Here is an 18,402-nt window from a genome sequence, read left to right on the forward strand (position 1 = left end):
TATCTTAGCAGGTCCATTACCCTCTGCTGCTTAGTCTATGCTCTTTGGGGCTACACCTGCCTACACTTTCACATTTATATCTCTTTATCAGACACACAGTTTCTAGGTACAGTCAGCTACCCTTTCAATATTTCAGTGTCTTTCTCTCTATGACTCCAGAAAAATACCACTTGAAACCCTCTCTTCTTACTCCCACATCTGTCTTTCTCCACTCCCTTAACCCTTCAAGGGAGCCTCTTATTTTTATCTCCTTTCATCCATCTCTTAACACATCAACTACCTATTTAACCTAATAAACCAAGACATTTTAGGTTGCCACTCATTTATGAACTCCCATCTATGCTGCATTAAAATTAGTGTGCTGCCATAACATCTACAAGATGTACGCTATGAATCACAATATGTGTCTGGATGATTATTGACAGTAACTTTCTTTATGATTATTTGCAGTTTTTATTCCATCATTGGTAACTGCACTGATAATGTGGGTATTTCTTCTGTATTTGTCCATCCATTCTAATTCCTCTGTCTAATTTCTCCTTTAAGGTAAATAATTACAGTTTAGAAGAAGTAACACACGAAGAAGCAGTTGCGATACTGAAGAACACATCAGATGTAGTTTATCTAAAAGTTGGAAAGCCCACCACCATTTACATGACTGATCCTTATGGCCCACCAGATATTACACACTGTAAGTGGCTTATTGTATATTGGTTTAAGAGACTAAATGTGTCTTTTTAAAGGCTAGGGCTTGGAAGGTTGAAAAAAAAAGAACTATTAGATAAGATACTGTCATGATATGGCATACCTAAAGTACAAAAACTCAGATATAGTGCTGTTGCTTGGACATATACAGCAAAAAGTAACAAGTAAGTGTCTTACTTTGCTCACTCCCCTTGCTATTGTTGAAGTAAAAAGAATGGTAACATTTTGTTATTAATATTTTTTTAATGTGAAAACATTTTCAGAAAGGTCCTAGGTTAGCAGATAGAGAGCACTGTCAGACAGGGTGGTGGTGGGAAACGCTCTTTACTGGAGCAGCAGTGCGTTAGTTCAAACTGGCTCCTCAACATCTGTATAAATTGGGTACTTTAGTGGGGCTTTTCTGGTGCTTTTATCTAATAGCTGATTGAATCAGCTATTAGATAGAAGTGCCAAAAAACCCCACTGAAGCGACCCATCAGTTATGACAGTGGGTGAGCCAGGTCCAACTAATGCGATGCCTCTTTTGGGCATGCCCTGGGCTTAGTGTGGGAGTGTGCTGAGTTTTAAGTAAAGTTCTCTGTTTCAAAAAGCCCTGAGGAAGTGCATTTGAACTTGCAGAAAAGTTGTTCCATTGCACAGGTCCAGAAGCATGTCCTTTGTTATCATCCTACTTGCACCCTATTCACAATGCATCCATCTCACTTATATATATTCATCTGCTCCTTCATGACCCCAAAATGTGGCAAGGCTTCCCCTCACATCTAGTGCATCCCTCCCACCTATACCTGGAAATTCTGGCTCCGCTGCTTTCCTGCAACTCTTTGCCTCCATATGCTAGTTGGTCATCAAACACTCCTGGATGTGGGGTCCTCCCTCGGTTCTCCCTGAAAATCTCTATACCACTTCCAGGGAACTCCTGAGAGTGCCACTGCACCTGCCTGCTCTTGTTTTTTATGCAACAGGAGAAACCAGCTGAGACACCAACCTGAAGGATCCTCCAAGCCTTCCTCTTCCACAGCCCCCATTCTTAATCACTGTGTGGTAAGTGGGGCTGCCTGAAGAGCAGCTTCACTGCCTTCGTTCTGGATTTGGGTTAGGTAGGAGAAGAGTTGGGTGGGCTCGGGAAGTGCTTCTCAGGAGCACTCTCAAGAGACCATGGAAGAGGTAAAGATTTTCCTACTGATTTCCTCACTTGGCAGTGAGTAAGGAAGGGGAAGCAGTAAGGAAAGTAAGAATAAGGAAATGAGAAGCAGCCTGACTGATTCGAGCTGAAGGCAAGCTGGGAGTATGAAGAACTCAACTGACCCATACCTGTACTGGGCAGCTGCCAGAAAAGTTGTGGTCCGTGGAGGTCAGGAAGCCAAAAGGCTGGTTAAGCTAGAGTTCCTAGTAGAAATCAAAGATTAGATATATCTGATTTCTGCATCCCTGCCCCTCAGCCCTTTCCTCACATGCTAATACTTCCAGCTGCCTCTATTTGGGAGACAAGTTTTGCAACGTAGGTTTTGTACCGTGCATATTTAGGCAGTACACCACACTGCCCCAAGACCACCTGTTCATTTAGCAGATGCTCCTAAACAGCCAACAGATGGCAGTGATATTTGTTCACTACCAATCTGGGCTGGTTTCTTAGCAGTGCCTATGAAGTACAAAAGCTCAGCATCTCCTTTCCAACTGCCTGTATTATCTGATCCTCCCAAATGCTGTTTCAGTAATCATGAAGCAGCGTGTAGTGTTGTGCCAGAGATGTGATCAGCAGCATAGGGGAAAAGAGGAAGCAATTCTGGAGGGAAAAGAAAGCTGGAAAAGATTTTCAATAACGCATACCCAAGTTGTCATGGTAGACAGATTCATTTATCCTATGGGAGTCTTTCATGAGACCTACATGTTCAGAATATCTCAGAGCAAGTAATGGCATTTCCCCATAGAGCTATTTTGTCTTGAAACATTTAATATCACAGCATCTACAAGAAGGACCAGAACTATGACTAGAAAGTTTAAACATCTCCTTTTCAAAAGGGAATTAATCATAGCTCAGTGGCACAGCATGTGTCTTTGTTTTTCTTCCTTACAATTTCCTTTCCTCTAATTACACTGACTAGAGGTTGGGACACAACGTTTATTACATATTTCCAGCCATAAATATCCTCATTATCTTGAGAATGGTAAAAATAAAGAGGAGGCAAAGACTGCAGCCTTATAAAATTGTCATTGTTAATCGTTAGCCCGTGTCACATTTATATTAACTTTCTTCCTTTTTAACTAGCTTTACCGGGATCTAAATTATGACGCAGTCTACGCTTGCATTAAAATTTCAATTTTAGTGAGAACTTTGGCATCTAACTCCCTTAGGCTCCTTTTGATAAATCAAGGCCCTAAACTATAATTTCTGCCTTGCCTAAAGTACCTGTATGGCTCCATCCCAAACCTAATCCCTCAGCTGGTCTCTTGTTTCAATGCTCCCGCTATACAGCAAAGCCAGAAAGCTTACATTTCCTATCTCCCAAGCCACCCTTTCTCATTCAGATCCTTCCTAAAGATCCCTTTGTTTCAAAATGTCCGCATAAAATGAGTCAACAGCAAGTGTTACTTTTTTCCACCCCAAAGTCTAAGCTTTCATTCACTGTCTTGCTTTGATTAAGGAAGGATTGTGTATTGGTGCTTAAATAGAAATGATACTGTGGCAGCCTGATCAAATGAAACTGTCCCTAACACCAGTTTATTTTAACCACCAGCTTATTCTCCACCCATGGAAAATCATATACTCACTTCTGGCAACAATGGCACTTTAGAGTACAAAGCGTCTTTGGCCCCTATCTCACCAGGAAGATACTCGCCCATTCCAAAGCACATGCTTGTGGAGGACGACTATACCAGGTCAGATATCTCTCTTTATACATTGCTTTTTTGGTGAAAATTGCAAAGAACATTGTTACAACAGTAATGGGGTACCCGGGGCAATACGTGGATTGGCCTTACTACATGAGAATGAGACAGCCAGTTTTATCCATTTAAAATGGTTTCCAAGCAGATAGTTAAGGTGGAAAGTGCTGTTTTTTTCCTGCGTTTCAGTCAAGTGTCACTGATGAGACAATTTATATTTTTCTTTCTTGTTTGAAGGGCGGTTAGAATATTGATCACGCTGCCATCCACCTACAAAAAGCGACAATAGTCAAGTGTGTGAAATGAGTTTTCATTATGCTGTCTGGTAAGACAGGGAAATGAAAATTGTACTTGTTTTCTTCAGTATATTTCCATTTTCACAGGTTCAGAGTGTTTAAGGCTGAAGGAACTTAGGCAGGTCCCATGCAGAGCACAAATCACAGAATTGTGTCCAGTGACTTTAGTATGAAACCCATAACTTTTATCCATTTCCCTTTTGTGTCTGCTCTGGCAAATCTTCAAAATCTCTTAAGCTGCCTGATTTGTTGGATCAGATACATTCAAGGGAATGATTTTCATTAGGATTTAAAGTGTATGAAAAACATACCTCCTCTTCCTCTGTTGTATAGGAAAGCAGCAGCTCTTTATATCTTCCTGCCACCCCCTCCCCCCTTGCTCCTGTCATTGGGTATGCAGAGATCTCTTTAACCAAAAGCAGGAGTTTCTCTAAAGATAAGTTTAGCTGCAAGTGTTGACTTTCTGTGGAAGTTTCTTACCTACAATCATGTTCTTTTCATTAATAGTTGGAACACGGATTTAATCAAATTTCATGTCAGTGCTTTCTCTGGGTTAATCCCAGTTTCCCCGGTTCTTAACTGTTTTAGCACATAACAGAGTAGTATTATCAGAGTAGTTCTTGTCAGCAGAGCATATGGGGCCAAATTCAACTCTGGTGTTACTGTGCTTTGGGAGGGAGCTGTAGTAGGAGAGGAGGGAAGCTCTATTGGGCAAATGGAAGAGTCTGCTGAGAGAGCAGTTATCAAGTACTGGAGGCCAAGAAGCTACAGAGGGTAAAGAAAGGAATTAGGAAGGACTGGAAAGTCACAGTGAGCTTGAGAATGGAAACAGTGGCTATGTTCACATGAGACACTGACCGCACAGTTGTTATTGCACAGTCATTTAGTACTTGCATATCCAAGTCCAAAATGACTGTGCAGTAATCAGCGTTACTGCGCAGTAGCATTCCTGCATGGCTTTCTGGTGATGGTGACTGCACAGTAGCTTGTTTCTATTGCGCAGTAGCATTGCATCACATTTCATGCTACATGACATGACTGCGTAGTAGTAACGAGCTGCTGTACAGTAGTAATGAGCTGCTGTGCAGTAAGCATCTTGTGTAGACGCGGCCAGTGAGAAGCTATAAAAAGAAGATGGATTCTTGAGTAGCCCTGTCTTTTCTTCCATCTCTTCAAAAGGTTGCAGCTGATCTTGTTGGACCCAAACCCTTGGTCATGGCAATCCAGTCATTTGTCACCTCCAGGATTGATCATCATAACTCATGTTTAGGAACACACCAACTGCTGAAACTTCCTTAGCCTGATGAAGGGTTTTTGAACCTGAAAGCTTGCTTAATAAATGTTTTCCAACTATTTGGGTTGGTCTAATAAAAGATATCAGGTTCACCCAAAGAACCTTGGCCGCCTATGTCCTTAGACCAACACGGCTACAACCTACACCCCTGATTAGGAATGAAATGTGAAATGTTTCGCCTTGCTTTGCAGTAGGGCTGATTGATTATTTTTGACAAAAATTCACTTATTGACAAATGCTTTCAGTCCCCCCTAGCACTGATGGAGATCTGGGTAGAATTCATTAAATAGTTTTTGCGGGAAGGTCATGCTCACAAAATGGAGGATAAGATGAAAGGGCAGTTATACAATGCCATCCTTTTACAAAGCAGCCCAATGACTGAGACACACACCCATGATTTGGGACACTGAGGAGATAATATACTTATATATCCAGTGGAGCAGTTAGTGGAATCCAGTGATTTCTACCCGCCACCCCCCGGGTGAGTGACCTGACTACTGGATTATAGAAGCATCTCTTTCTCTCTCTTCCTCTCTCTTTCTGCTTCATTGACTAAGTACTTTATACAAAGCAAAGTAACTTCACTGGGAGATTGAAGGAAATGTTTGGGTATGTTTTTTATCTGAAACGTTTTGTTTTGTTTTGTTTTGTTTCGATTCGGTGAGAGGGGAAAAATTAATTTCAGTGTAAATCAAACCATTTCCTCCTCCCCGTTTTCAGTTTGGCCACTGAACTGAAAAATCAATTATTTGCAGAGCCCTGCTCTGAAATGAGATGTTTACAGCCACTGGAATTGTGTACTGTTTGGAAAAAGGAACAATTAACACAAGCAGAGCTGTTTATCTGCCTAGCAACAAAGGTTGCCATGAAAACATCATCCCAGTATTCCTTTCCCTGTACTGGCTCTGAATAGAGTATCCAGGTCAGGTCTGAAATTCAAAGTGCTCTCTGATACTGGCACCAGTACATTAAAAAATTGTTTTTCTCTTCATGCCCTCCTATGACAAGTTGATGTCATTGGAACAATTGATGTCATTGGAACAATAAAGCTATCAATCAGAGCAGCAGGAGAGACTCATGAATGTGACACAACTAATCAAACCAAAATACATTAACACTAATCAAGCATTTACTGCAACCTGCCGGAAAGGAAGACCGTTTCTAGGAATAACGTCAAACAGTCATTATGCTGCGAGGCTATGAGGATATGATCTGGATAAATGCCATACACAGGATACATTGTCTTGTGCAGTAGAAAAGCCTCAAAAGTTCAAATTTTTGTTGCCGGATGTGTTTAGGTAATACCTAGCATCTACATGGAGGTCTATAAGATGCATTTACATGGTCATTAATGTGCCGTAATTACCGTGCATTAAGTTTAGCACCTGCAATAACCGGTGCTAAATTTAATGCGCCATAATTGGTGCTACTGCCCATTCACACAGATGAACACTTTTTAAGTGACATTTAATGCCCATTGGACTAATCTGCTGTGCATTAGCACATTAACATGGCTTTGCCAGCCACGCTAATGCACAGCAGAATTAGTCCAATAGACATTAAGTATCTCATGTAGATGCACCCACAGAGAAGATGATGAGGTCCAGCAAACTTTATACTAGGAGTCAGGAGGTCCAGCTTCTGTTCTTTCTTTTCCTGCTGGGTTGCCTTTTGATTTGAAGTGGGAAATCACTTAACCCATTGATCACTTACAGTAGTCTATTTAAAAATGCCCCACCCATGAGCTTAAATGAAACATAGGCATAGCGATGTAACTAAGACCAAGGGACCAGGGCATCCCCAAAGTTCTGACTTGGGTGGGGGTGGAAAAATGTGTAAACTGGAGATCCTGTTGGTCTTTCTTTTATTAAGGGTTTGTAATGTACAAATGAGAGACAGCCTCTATTTGTTGCTAGAAAATTTACCAATGTTGTAAAAGTTTTGGGGGAATTTTGTAAGTATGGCAAAACAACTGGAGGAGCTGTGGAGGAAATTTTCTTTCATGAAAAATCTGTTGATAACAGCATTTATAATTGAACCTTTTCCAAAAACATTTCTATAATGGCAGTAATATCCACCTGTGTGTGTGTGTGTGTGTGTGTACGTACACACACACATATATATATGTATATACACACAAATACACATATGTATATGTGTATGTATATATGTTTATACACATATATACATGAGGTCTTTCCAAAAGGCCACAGTTGCAACATTATATGGTAACCAGGTCATAAGGAATTGTATTTCCGAATTACGCTGTCATAATGTGACAGTGCTGCTGGTAGATTTCCACATCATTTTTATGAGTTAGAAATATATGGAATAGTACAACCTTTCCTGTAAATGGGGTATACAGTTCAGATATTTGTATGACTTGTGAGAGAAACTGATAGCAAGGGGTTTTTTTACTTACTCATTGTTAAAAAAAATTCTGTTGTACAGTTTAAATACTTGAGCATTTCAAGTGCTTGAATTTTTCCCTATTTTAGTATTAAGTTTTCCTGATGTGAATAGTATCATTTTACACACAAAAAAGTATTTCCCTTAGATAAAAATTAGCATTTTTGTTAAATCACTTAAATTAGTAAATTCAGTGAAACCTTTTCTTAGCAAAAATTTTGAGAACAAATTAGTTAAGCTGTAGCATATTGGGAGTAAAGATAGAACAAAGGTCACCTTGATCTGCCTGTAACTTGATATTGAATATTGTGTTCCTATTACTGTGATTTCTCTGGTTACGGATGGCAAATGGCACAAATTAAGAGCATTATTTTATTTTTATACATCCTTTTACTGAGCACATATTAAAAAGAACCAGTATTTACATCTTTATCATTCTCTTTCATTATTATTTTTTAATTTATTGTAAAGATAATCATATGATAGTTAAATAATATAACTCAATTTCAAACTAGTGGAATATGTGACAAAAAATATATTAAAAACTTACATGCCAGTAACTATAAGTATCAATGCAACCTTCTGTATTCCGGAAATAAGTTCTTATTTAAATAGGCTTCTATTAAATTGGAAGAAAAGACACAATCTGGCCTTGATGGCATTTTTGGGACATTAATTACTCTGAGGGAGCTGTAAATCATTATTTACTCTCTAGCAGACATCTGGCTCCCTATTTTTGGAAAATTGAAATTATATTCTAACAAATTCTGTAGTTCTCAGATGTTCACTTTTTCTAGCATTAATGAAAGAGAGAGAATCGGGATCCACAAAAGTAAAGACTTACTATGTTGTGTTTTTACTTCCTTTATAACTTCAGAAAACTGAGGCATCAAATTGCTTGCACACCAGCTGATATAAAATTCACTGTTAACACTTAGCTGTGGCTGGATATTAAAGATTCATAGGGAAAAAAGCCATCTGATTTATCTGTTTTGCTGTGAAATGCATGTTTGATTTCTTTTATATGCAGCTTTGTACCATAACATCCTTGTGAAGCAGAGGATGCTGGAGATTGAGAGAGAGGGAGAGAGAGGAACATTAAACTGATGGCTCAAGGGAATTTTCCTCTATATTGAGAATGACATTCCTCAGCCATTTCTTGTTTACTTACATAAGTTACATGACATGATTGATAGAACTGTCATGTAGAAGCAGCTTCAACATTGTATTAGCACCCAGGTTTGATTGTTCATAATTAAAACATTGCTGCTAAATATGTACAGTAATATGTATCCAGTAACCATTTTTTGACAACGTTGTAGGCTTTTCTTGAGCACAGTAATAAAGCATGGAAAGAGTCTTGCAGAATTCAATAATGAGAGTATGAAAACTGCTGCTAAGGGGTCTTTAATGAGTTGACTTGGGCTGCCTATTGACAATATACTGCACATGTTTTAAAAGAGCATGCTATGCTGAAGGGAGGTAGTTGTACTTCCTATCAGCTTTATTGAAGAAAAAAAGAATTTCCATTCATATTTCTTATACCAGGGCTGTCCAACTGATGGCCTATGTGCCTCATGCATCCTCTGGGTTCCCACCCAGTCACCACTCCCTGTATTGTTCTGACTGCAGCAGCAGCCAAGGTCTCTAGGCTTCCTCTCTCTTCTCCAGCTTCCAGTTCCTGCCTTCACCCCAGAGGGTGGTGCGGATTGTGCAGTGCAACCCTCAGTCCTGGAGGCTTGGAATGCCTACCTGGCACGGTGCAGTGGGGGAGGAGAAAGCAGGAGGAGGCTACCCAGGGCACCATGGCTTGCAGTAGTGTGGCCTGTAGAGTATGTGGACCTTAGTAACTTTTATCTATTATGAAGGTGACTTGATACTTCCTGTTGAAAGCCCATATTTAAAGTTGCTTATAACATTGGAAAATGTGAGCATATTAAGCTGGAATTTTCCTTACTTTCTGTAGGCTGGCTTTTTAAATTTTAGCTTAAACAGTTCTGCTTTTCTCCATGAATAAAGTGAGGCAGGAAGTATCTTTTTGTCTTTTTACTTTGAAAACACTCATACCTCACTGTTAGACACCCATGGAGCTAAAGGATCGCTAAAGCATAATCAACCCAGAGTGAATATGGAATATGCCTCACACCATTCAACTTAACTAAAATCGAACTTTATTAACACATTAAATGTATTAATAGTTTCTACATAGAAGGAGAGAAAAACATTCAGTTTAATAGTCTCACCCAATCCCAGACGTTACTCCACTTCACAGAAAAATGGCCAATCTGTTCCTGAAAGTAGAGGGTGGTCATCTGTGTGTAATGGCTGTTTTTCAGTCCAGATGTTGTTGGATGATGACACACACCCAACTTCCCTTTTGCTCCCCTTTTATTCTTTTTCTTTAACTTTTCTCCTCTGATGACTCTTAATTTCCAGATACTATTGATTGATTTCTCTGTGATCATCATACTGTTCATGTTTTGATTCTGTCAGCATATTTATTTGTTCCAACAAAGCCATCACATGTACACATCTTAATTTCGTGTTTTACCAGTGTTTTAATGTGGGCATGCCTAATTTGGTCTGTCCATCAAAACCAGAAATTCCAAGGGCTCTGCAGTTGGGCACTGTCCAATTGGCCCCCTCCTGTCACCTTTCATTAGCATATCCAATCATGTTATCCCTTTGATGTAGTCAGTCCCAAGTTCAGTTAATTTGAGCTAGTAACAAGGCCCACACTATACGCACCTATGTATGATAAAATCATGGACTTACATTTCATCCAGCCCCTCTACTGTTAGAAGATGTGCTATTCCAAAGTCATCCCAGACAGATGTCTAGCCAGCCTTTTCTTGAAACCCCACTAATGAAGGTTCTCCCATTTTCTCTAGCTTCTTTGGTGATCATATGCTGATGTTTTCCACAGGATCATTTGTTCCAGGGACCTGCTTTTAATTGGCAAAAATATGGCAGATCTTAAAAAGTATGGCAACTCTTACCACATTCTTTAAATGAGGCATGGAGTAGTTATACAGTGAAAGCATCACTTTACAAGATTTAACATATTCATTGCACAGGAATAATCTTAAACTAGTCATAAGTGTTTCTGCCATGGGATTTAGTTTACCTAAATAATAATTAAAAAAATAATACTCTTAGCACAAACTGATCTCCCAAATTCTGTTATTTTCATGTAATCAAGCCCACAGTTAATGATGAGGCAAACTAATCTGTGTATCATTATAGCAATCTAAAAACAGGACAAAGATTTAAAAAATGAAAGCTCTGCTCTACCTGATTCATGAAGTGTTAAGTACCAAGCTGTTTCCATGGAATTTGTGGAAATAAGAATTTGGGAGCCTCATTTTAGGCTTACATTAAGATTTTCACAATGGGGAATGGATTTTCACAAAATGGAGCAAGAGGGATTATTTTGAAATTAAACCATTATTTTTCCTTGCAGCTCTGTAAAAAATTAATTGCAACTGGCACCTGAGACTAGGTAAATTTAGGTGGACAAAATTAAAAGGTTTACATTTTTATTCTGAAGCTTTCTTAATTTCTCCTGGGTTCTTAGTCACAATGACTGTCTCTCCTGTCTTAAATGATTGTATTATGTGCTTTGAATTTGGATGAGAAATTTTAGCTTCTGACACCCATACAGATTTTTGGTTATAATTTTTCCCTGCTCTACATATATTTTAAGGTCTCCTTTGAAATCCACCCATGAGTATAAATGGTATAATGACACTACCTTCAAAGTCCACACTGATAGGAATTGAATGCATAATGGAGTTTAGATATTTAGGATCTGATAACTTGACTGCTAAGCTATCCTCCTCTGCCTTAGATAATATTTAAAGATTGAAAAAGGGTATTTGTGTGGGAATATAAAACTTCTCTAGATTCTCTGAGTAAATTTTATATTGTTTATCACTTTACATGAGCTATTTCTTTTGAAATCCCTATGATTTTTTTCCAAATGTTGAGAGCGCCTTAGAGTGAATGAGGCATCCAATTCATTCGACGCATCACTAAATTCCCTCGACCCCTTAGGCATTTGTTTACAACTATAGTAAAATATAGGCTCATGAGGTTACAATAGAAAAGCTGACAAGCTATTGACGGCAGAAGGAACTCTGGGAGTTTTCCTTTTCTGTTCCTTTAATTCTCCCTAGCACCTCTCTCTCTCCCTCTCTTTCCTTTAAATAAATATGTGAGGAATGCTGTTCAGAGATTTCATCTTATTCCAATTTCCACTACACAAACTGAGAGACAAACAGACAAAACTTTAAATTGATATAAACTATATTGTGCTGCTAGCAGATCAAATAAAATGAAGGATTGAAGTAGGATGGTAGATAAATATATACAAACCATTAGTTATTATTGATGGGATATTTTTTACGTTGTTTGGATTAAATTGGAAGTGACTTTTTATGATAATGTACTAATAGTTAAAAGTTCAGACCTGCTACAATCCCAGAAAGGTAAGGCTGGAAGGAACCTTACAAGGTCATATAATCCAGCCCTCTGCTTAAGACAGAAACATCTCTGGCTAAACCAGCCCAGTTAAGCAACATATACAAATAGTAGTAGTATATTAGTCTGATCTATTGAACTGAAAATGAATAATAGCACTGGTTTAAAAAGTCATCTGTTTAGTTCTAAAGTGTATTTCTAGTCAGAAAAAATGACTGTACAAAAATAACCATGTAAGGTGACATGTTTAATTTCTGTTGGATGAAGTGTAGTTTTTATGGCCTATAGCCATGCTTGGCTGGGTTTTCTCTATCTCATGCCTCAGAAAGGTTCAAGAAGCCAAATTAAATCCTCAGTGATGCCTGTGAAAATTAATTCCAGCAGTGCTGCTTTGAGTTTACATAGTTATAATTGGTTGCAATTTAGTACACAATTCTGTTGACCATGAAAAAAAAAGAAAAATTGTACTTTCCCAACCAACTGATAACTGATATACCTTCTCAATTTTGCTGCTTGAAAAAAAAGGCTGTCAAAGTATAAATTATTTCTTGTCACTCAGGTAAAGAGGTATCACTTTGAAAACACAAAAAAGCAGATATGTTGAGTACAAAGTTGTGAATTGATATCAGTGGTAATGTAGCAATAATATCAGAGGCAAGGATTTTTTAGGGTGTTATCCTTTATTGGACCAACTAGGTAGTTGGGATAGACTTAGACATGTTTTTGAACTCAGGACATTCCTCATCAGGTCTGACCAGAATTAGCTAGGCACTGCATAATAAAACATAGTGAATGAAGAATGTCTTGCATTCAAGAGCTTGTCTAACTCTATCCCAACTACCCAGTTGATCCAATAAAAGATATCATGCTAAGAAATCCTTGCCCCTCACATAACTTCTGGGCCAACCTGGGGAAAACATCACTCTGACACTACCTTGACTTTTACAGGGGGCATATCTAGGATTTTGAAAGAGTGGATACAGAAGGTGTGGCACAATGTCACATATAACACAACACATTTTTCATCAGTTAAAAAGAAACTGGAAGCTTTATTAGGATGCTAAGGGCCTAGCACCATATCATTCAGTTTAAGATAAAAGCAAAAACAATATAACTTTACAGTAATTTATATTAATTTGCTAGATTATATATTAAGTTAATAGGCAAAAAAGAGTCAAAAGATATTGTTTCATTAGTTCTGTAGTCATTGGAGTTAAATATACATCTCTTATTCAGATTCATTAAAAAAAATCTCATTTTCTTTAGTGTCTTGATAGTGCCTCTGATACTTCGCTGTTGGTCATTTCTTCACTGCAGTTAATATCACCACACCTGAGTTAAGGTTTTTAGCTAGAGCTAAAAACAGCCTACAGGGCTATGAAATAGAAGAGAGACATTACCAGGAGCAGCTAAGGGACAGTAACATAGCTGGAGAAAGGGTAGTTTGAATACTGGAACATCAAAACCATTAAAAAGCAAAGAGGGTTGTTAATACCTGTTAAAGGAAGAAAAATTAGCAGGAATCAGGGAGATGATAATGAATCATGAAGTCAATTGACTCCTTCAGCTGCCTGAATAGAAATGTCACTGCCTTTCCTAGGCAGCTGGTTGTAAACTCTGGGTGGAACAGGAATCGAAGGGATTGCAACTACACAACTACACCCTCCCTGGATCCACCCCTGACTTTATGAAGCCATTTTCAGAGCAGAGTTGCACTTGGTAATCATATTTTTCATCTCAAGGACTACTGCTCTTTGTGAACATGTATTAATAGTAGTATGTCAAATGAATCCATATTGGGGCCATTCAAAGAAATGTATTCATGAAAGGCCAAGTTGCAGGGGACAATGCATGGGGCCAGTGGATTTGCTCTTGTGGTGAGATATTTGCATTTGAAATCCTTCTGGAGATCTTTGTGAAAGGGCAGAGGCTTCTGTCAGAACTAGAATGAAGCCTCCTCACATGATTCCCAAGCTACCACACTCAAATAAAGTGCCATCTTCTATTTAAAGGCCTGTCAGACACACAACATGTGTGTTAATTGAAAATAGTAATAGGACTAAAACAGCTACATTTTCATACTTGAATAGTGTTATCAAGGTTAGCTGCTAGTTTGAAAATGTCAAAAAATGTACCAATTTAATTATTTTTGTTATTATTGCTACATTACCGTTGACTGTTACATATGGCAGTTTCATGTAAAAATGTGTCAAATGAATTGAAGCATTGTAATGTGAATGATCCTGATTTATTTTATATAAACACATAAGTGCACAATGATAGACTCTGATAACTTCAGGTCTACCAAATGATTGACTCAAATTCACAGTGTTTAAGGCCCCAAGGGATGTATAGATCATCAAATCTGACTATCTGTATAGTACATCTCATGGAATTTTACCCAATTAGCCTGTATAGCTCCCAGTAATTTGTTTGCAGGACTAAAATATAGCTTAGATTTTGTAAGGTTGGTTTCTACACATTTGTGTGTAAACCTAGAAGCTAATATTCTGAGAAATTTATGCTACTGTGCAATGTATATTTGATGGTTTGTTTGAACTTCTAAGGGCATGAGCACCACAAATATATTCACAATGAGTTAAGATAGTGTTTGAAATTACAATGTGTCAGCTACTCTCTGGTAGCTGCCCAGGTGTGTGTTCATATTCCATGGTAAATTCAAGGTAGCCTTATTCCCCCTTTAATTGGAGGGTAGACTACCTTGCATTTCCCATGGAGTAAGAGCATACTCACACGAGCAGTTACCGTGGAGCAGTTGATGCACTGTAGTCATGTCTCAATTCACCTTGTGAAACTTGTTTAAATGTCCATACCCTACAAGCCCACTTTGATTGCACCTATTAGATGAATGATTCTCAACTAGGGTAATGTGAAGGTGACTGTGTAATATTAGCAGTACACATGATTCACAAGATCAACCCAGAGATTTCAATTAGGAATGCATAGTACCAAAACCTTTCTGACCAGTTGTGGGCTTTCTTGAGTTCTTTGCAATGGAATTGCTCTCTTTTTGGTAGTCAAGAAATAAATGAAAGCTAAGACCTGAGGTGTGCCTTGAGTTTCACAGGGTTGCAAACCACCATATTAGATGTTTAAGCGTACTTAGTACTAGGGTTGTGCAAAGCTTCAGATCATGATTCAGAGATGATTTGGATGATTCAGAGGCTGAATCTATTAATTTGAATCAAATTGCTGGAAGCTTTAGGCTTTCTGAATCGATTTGGAGCTTCCAAATCGATTTGGAAAAGATTTAGCGATTCAGAGATTTGGCCATAGCGTACAATGGGGAATCAATGAAATATCTATAACTTTGATGTCTTTTAGCTGATTCAGATGAAACTTGCAGGGGTGGTAGCCCATGCTGAAACCATGAAGCTTGCTGGGTTTCAAGGTGATAGGTTTAGGGGTTTCTGGGAATCTGTGCCTCAAATTCATGAAAGCAAAACTCATGTCATGTGTATGTGTTAAGCCACAGTGGGGTGAAAACTACAGAGGTGGTAGGTCTTACTGAGGCCACAAAGCCTTCCAAGTTTCAAGGAGATAGGTGCAGGGGATTCTGGGAAACCGTACCTCAAGCTGCTGACAAGCAAAACTCATGTCACATGTTTGGGTGGTAGCCCCTGCTGTGGCCACAAAGCTTGCCAGCTGTCAAGGACCTAGGTGCAGGAGGGCATCTGGATTCTGAGGCCCTGCATCTCTGGCCATAGGCGGGTAAAACTCGTGACATGGGTGCTTGTGGGACTGTGTGTGTGTTCAGGTGAGACCTTCCTGGTGCTGGGGCCTCTGCACAACACAGCAGTGTGACCCTATGAGGTCGCCTCCTCCCCTACAGCCTCGGCCTGGTCCACCACTGTAAATTCCGGCAGGTCAAAATAACTTAGCTGGGTCAACACCAATAGTACCAGTAGCGTCAAAGGTATCCATACGGAACTGTCACAGAGCCTTTCTTTTTATAAAGGAATTGACACCAACAAGTAAAGATGTTGTGTTGGATATCTGTTACTCATGATATATGATGGCTTATCCTGTGTTTTTATGTTTATATGTTTATTATGAAAAAAACTGAAATAGTCAGAATACTATAACTTAGGAAGCTTTTGGGTTGAAAAACCCTGTGTAAGGCTGAGGAAGTACATGCACTTGGTGTGTCTCCTGGTCCTGGATGGAAGGAGTAGTAAAGAAGCCAGAGGCTGGCCTGGCACACAATGCAGGCAAGAAAGCCAGTCAGTGAAAATGGAAATGGAGGCGTCATGGGGTGAGGGACAGGCTGGGGGCCGGGGGGAAGGAGGATGTAGCAGCACAGATAAAAATGCAGAGGTGCAGTTTCCCAGAAACCCCTGCAAATCTCTCCTTGACAGCTGGCAGGCTTTGTGGCCTCAGCAGGGGCTACCATCCCTGCAGTTTTCACCCCGCTGTGCCTTAACACATACACAGTGTCACCTATGTCATGGGTTTTGCTTGTCAGCAGCTTGGGGTGCAGCTTCCCAGAAACCCCTGTACCTATGTCCTTGAAACTTGGAAGGCTTTGTGGCCTCAGAAAGAGCTACCATCCCTTCAGTTTTCACCCCACTATGGCTTAACACACACACGTGACATGAGTTTTGCTTTCAGGAATTGAGGTGCAGTTTCCCAGAAACTCCTGCACCTATCTCCTTGAAACTTGGCATGCTCCATGCTCTCAGCAGAGGCTACCACCTCTGCATGTTTCTTCCCAATAAGCCACAATACAACAAAGTTATAAATATTTCATTGATTCTCCATTATACTCTATGGCCAAATTTCTGAGTTGTCTCCGAATCTTCCAAAGTGATTTGGCCGGATTGAATTGGAAAAACAATTCAGATCTCCGAATCAAATCTCTGCCATCTGAATCAACTGAATCCGAATCGACTAGTTCCCTATTCACACAGGCCTACTTAGTACCCATGTGATCCTATCCTGCCTGGTTCAGTTCCTCAATAAATGTTAACATGCCTATATTTTATAATATGCCATGACCATAGCCTTAACACTGGGTGGAGCTACACATGCATTTACTCTGGCCTAGATTTACTCTGGTGTAAAATAAGCCAGAGTAAGGGTTTTCAGGCAGGCATCTACATATGTGGGGATTAGGGAGCAGATTTGCACACAGTGCCCTGCAGCCTTGGGTGGGGAGCTCCAGGCTCCCAGGGGTTGGCAGGGAGCACCAGGCCAAGAGACAGCTATCTCCTGTCCCAGGGGGCTGCCTGCAGCTGGGATGGGAACAATGTTCTCCTGCCCTGGCAGTAGGGAGATCCTGGGCCTGGCTCCCTGATCAGGGACATGGGGTGTGGAAAAAGCAGCAGGGAAGGGGCAGGTCTGAGCGTCCTCCCCAATCCACCCGTGGAGCAGTTAGCAGCTAGCTTGCTGGTAGCTGCTGCACCAATGGATAGGGGCAGGGGGCTGGGACCTACCCTAACCCTCCCACTTTTTCCAAGCCCTGTGCCTTGATCATCTGATCAGGGCACAGGACTGGGACCTGTCCCTGACTGGGACATTTCCTGGCCAGTCCTGGGGCTCAGGCTGGGAGACCCTTATCTCCTAGCACTAGCTCCATGACTGCCGAGCTCAGGCTGGGATATAAGGATCTCCCAGCTTGAGCCCCCCAACCTCAGAGCTCAGGCTAGGAGATAAGGGTCTCCCAGCCCCCACTCTCCAATGGTGTGATCTGGGAGCAGGGGGCTTGGAGCTCCCTGCTGCCAGAGCAGGGGGCCATAGTCCCCACCCAGGCTCCGGTGGTGGAGCCTGCCTCAGAAGCAGGCAGCTCCCAGGGGTAAGGAGATATCTTCCGTCCCCTGGTGGATGACAGACCAGGAACAGATTTTGATCTTGGTTGGGCATCTACATGAGCACCATTACCAATCCCGAGTAAATTTGCCACTTGCATTTGCAGGTAGGAGATTTACTCAGGATTAGGGAGGTTTACTGCCAACTAAGTACATGCACGTGTAGGCACACATGCTTACTTCACAGTAAACTATGCTAATGCAAAGTTAAGCATCTCACCCACTGAGTTACAAAAAGCAGTGAGGAGGAGGAAGAGGAACCTATTGTAACAATTGTTTTTCCAGGACTTGAACAGGATTTAGGCCCTTCGTAGATGAATTTAGGATTTAGTAGACATCAGTGGGATAGGATCATGGTTTAAGGATAGACGTAGGTGGGATAGGATCGTGGCTTAAGTGCATAACCTCTTTTATTTGCTGGCTTGTTCTAAGTTAACATTAACATTGAACAGGTTGAGAGGAAAATACAGCCCAAAATGTTTGCTTGTGTTTTCTCCCATATAAT

General features: G+C 40.2%; 1 protein-coding gene across 10 annotated transcripts in view; it reads left to right on the plus strand.

The window, feature by feature from the left end:
* DLG2 (discs large MAGUK scaffold protein 2) overlaps positions 1-18,402 on the plus strand; it is a 1,595,452-nt gene that overhangs the window by 1,151,993 nt on the left and 425,057 nt on the right. For all 10 annotated transcript variants that reach the window (XM_059722034.1, XM_059721995.1, XM_059721996.1 and 7 more), the window contains 2 exons: positions 547-691; positions 3,441-3,582. In XM_059722034.1, coding sequence (XP_059578017.1) covers positions 547-691; positions 3,441-3,582 — 287 coding nt within the window. The remainder of the gene's footprint in view (positions 1-546; positions 692-3,440; positions 3,583-18,402) is intronic.

Source organism: Alligator mississippiensis, chromosome 1, assembly GCF_030867095.1.
Source record: "Alligator mississippiensis isolate rAllMis1 chromosome 1, rAllMis1, whole genome shotgun sequence".
Taxonomy (NCBI): domain Eukaryota; kingdom Metazoa; phylum Chordata; order Crocodylia; family Alligatoridae; genus Alligator; species Alligator mississippiensis.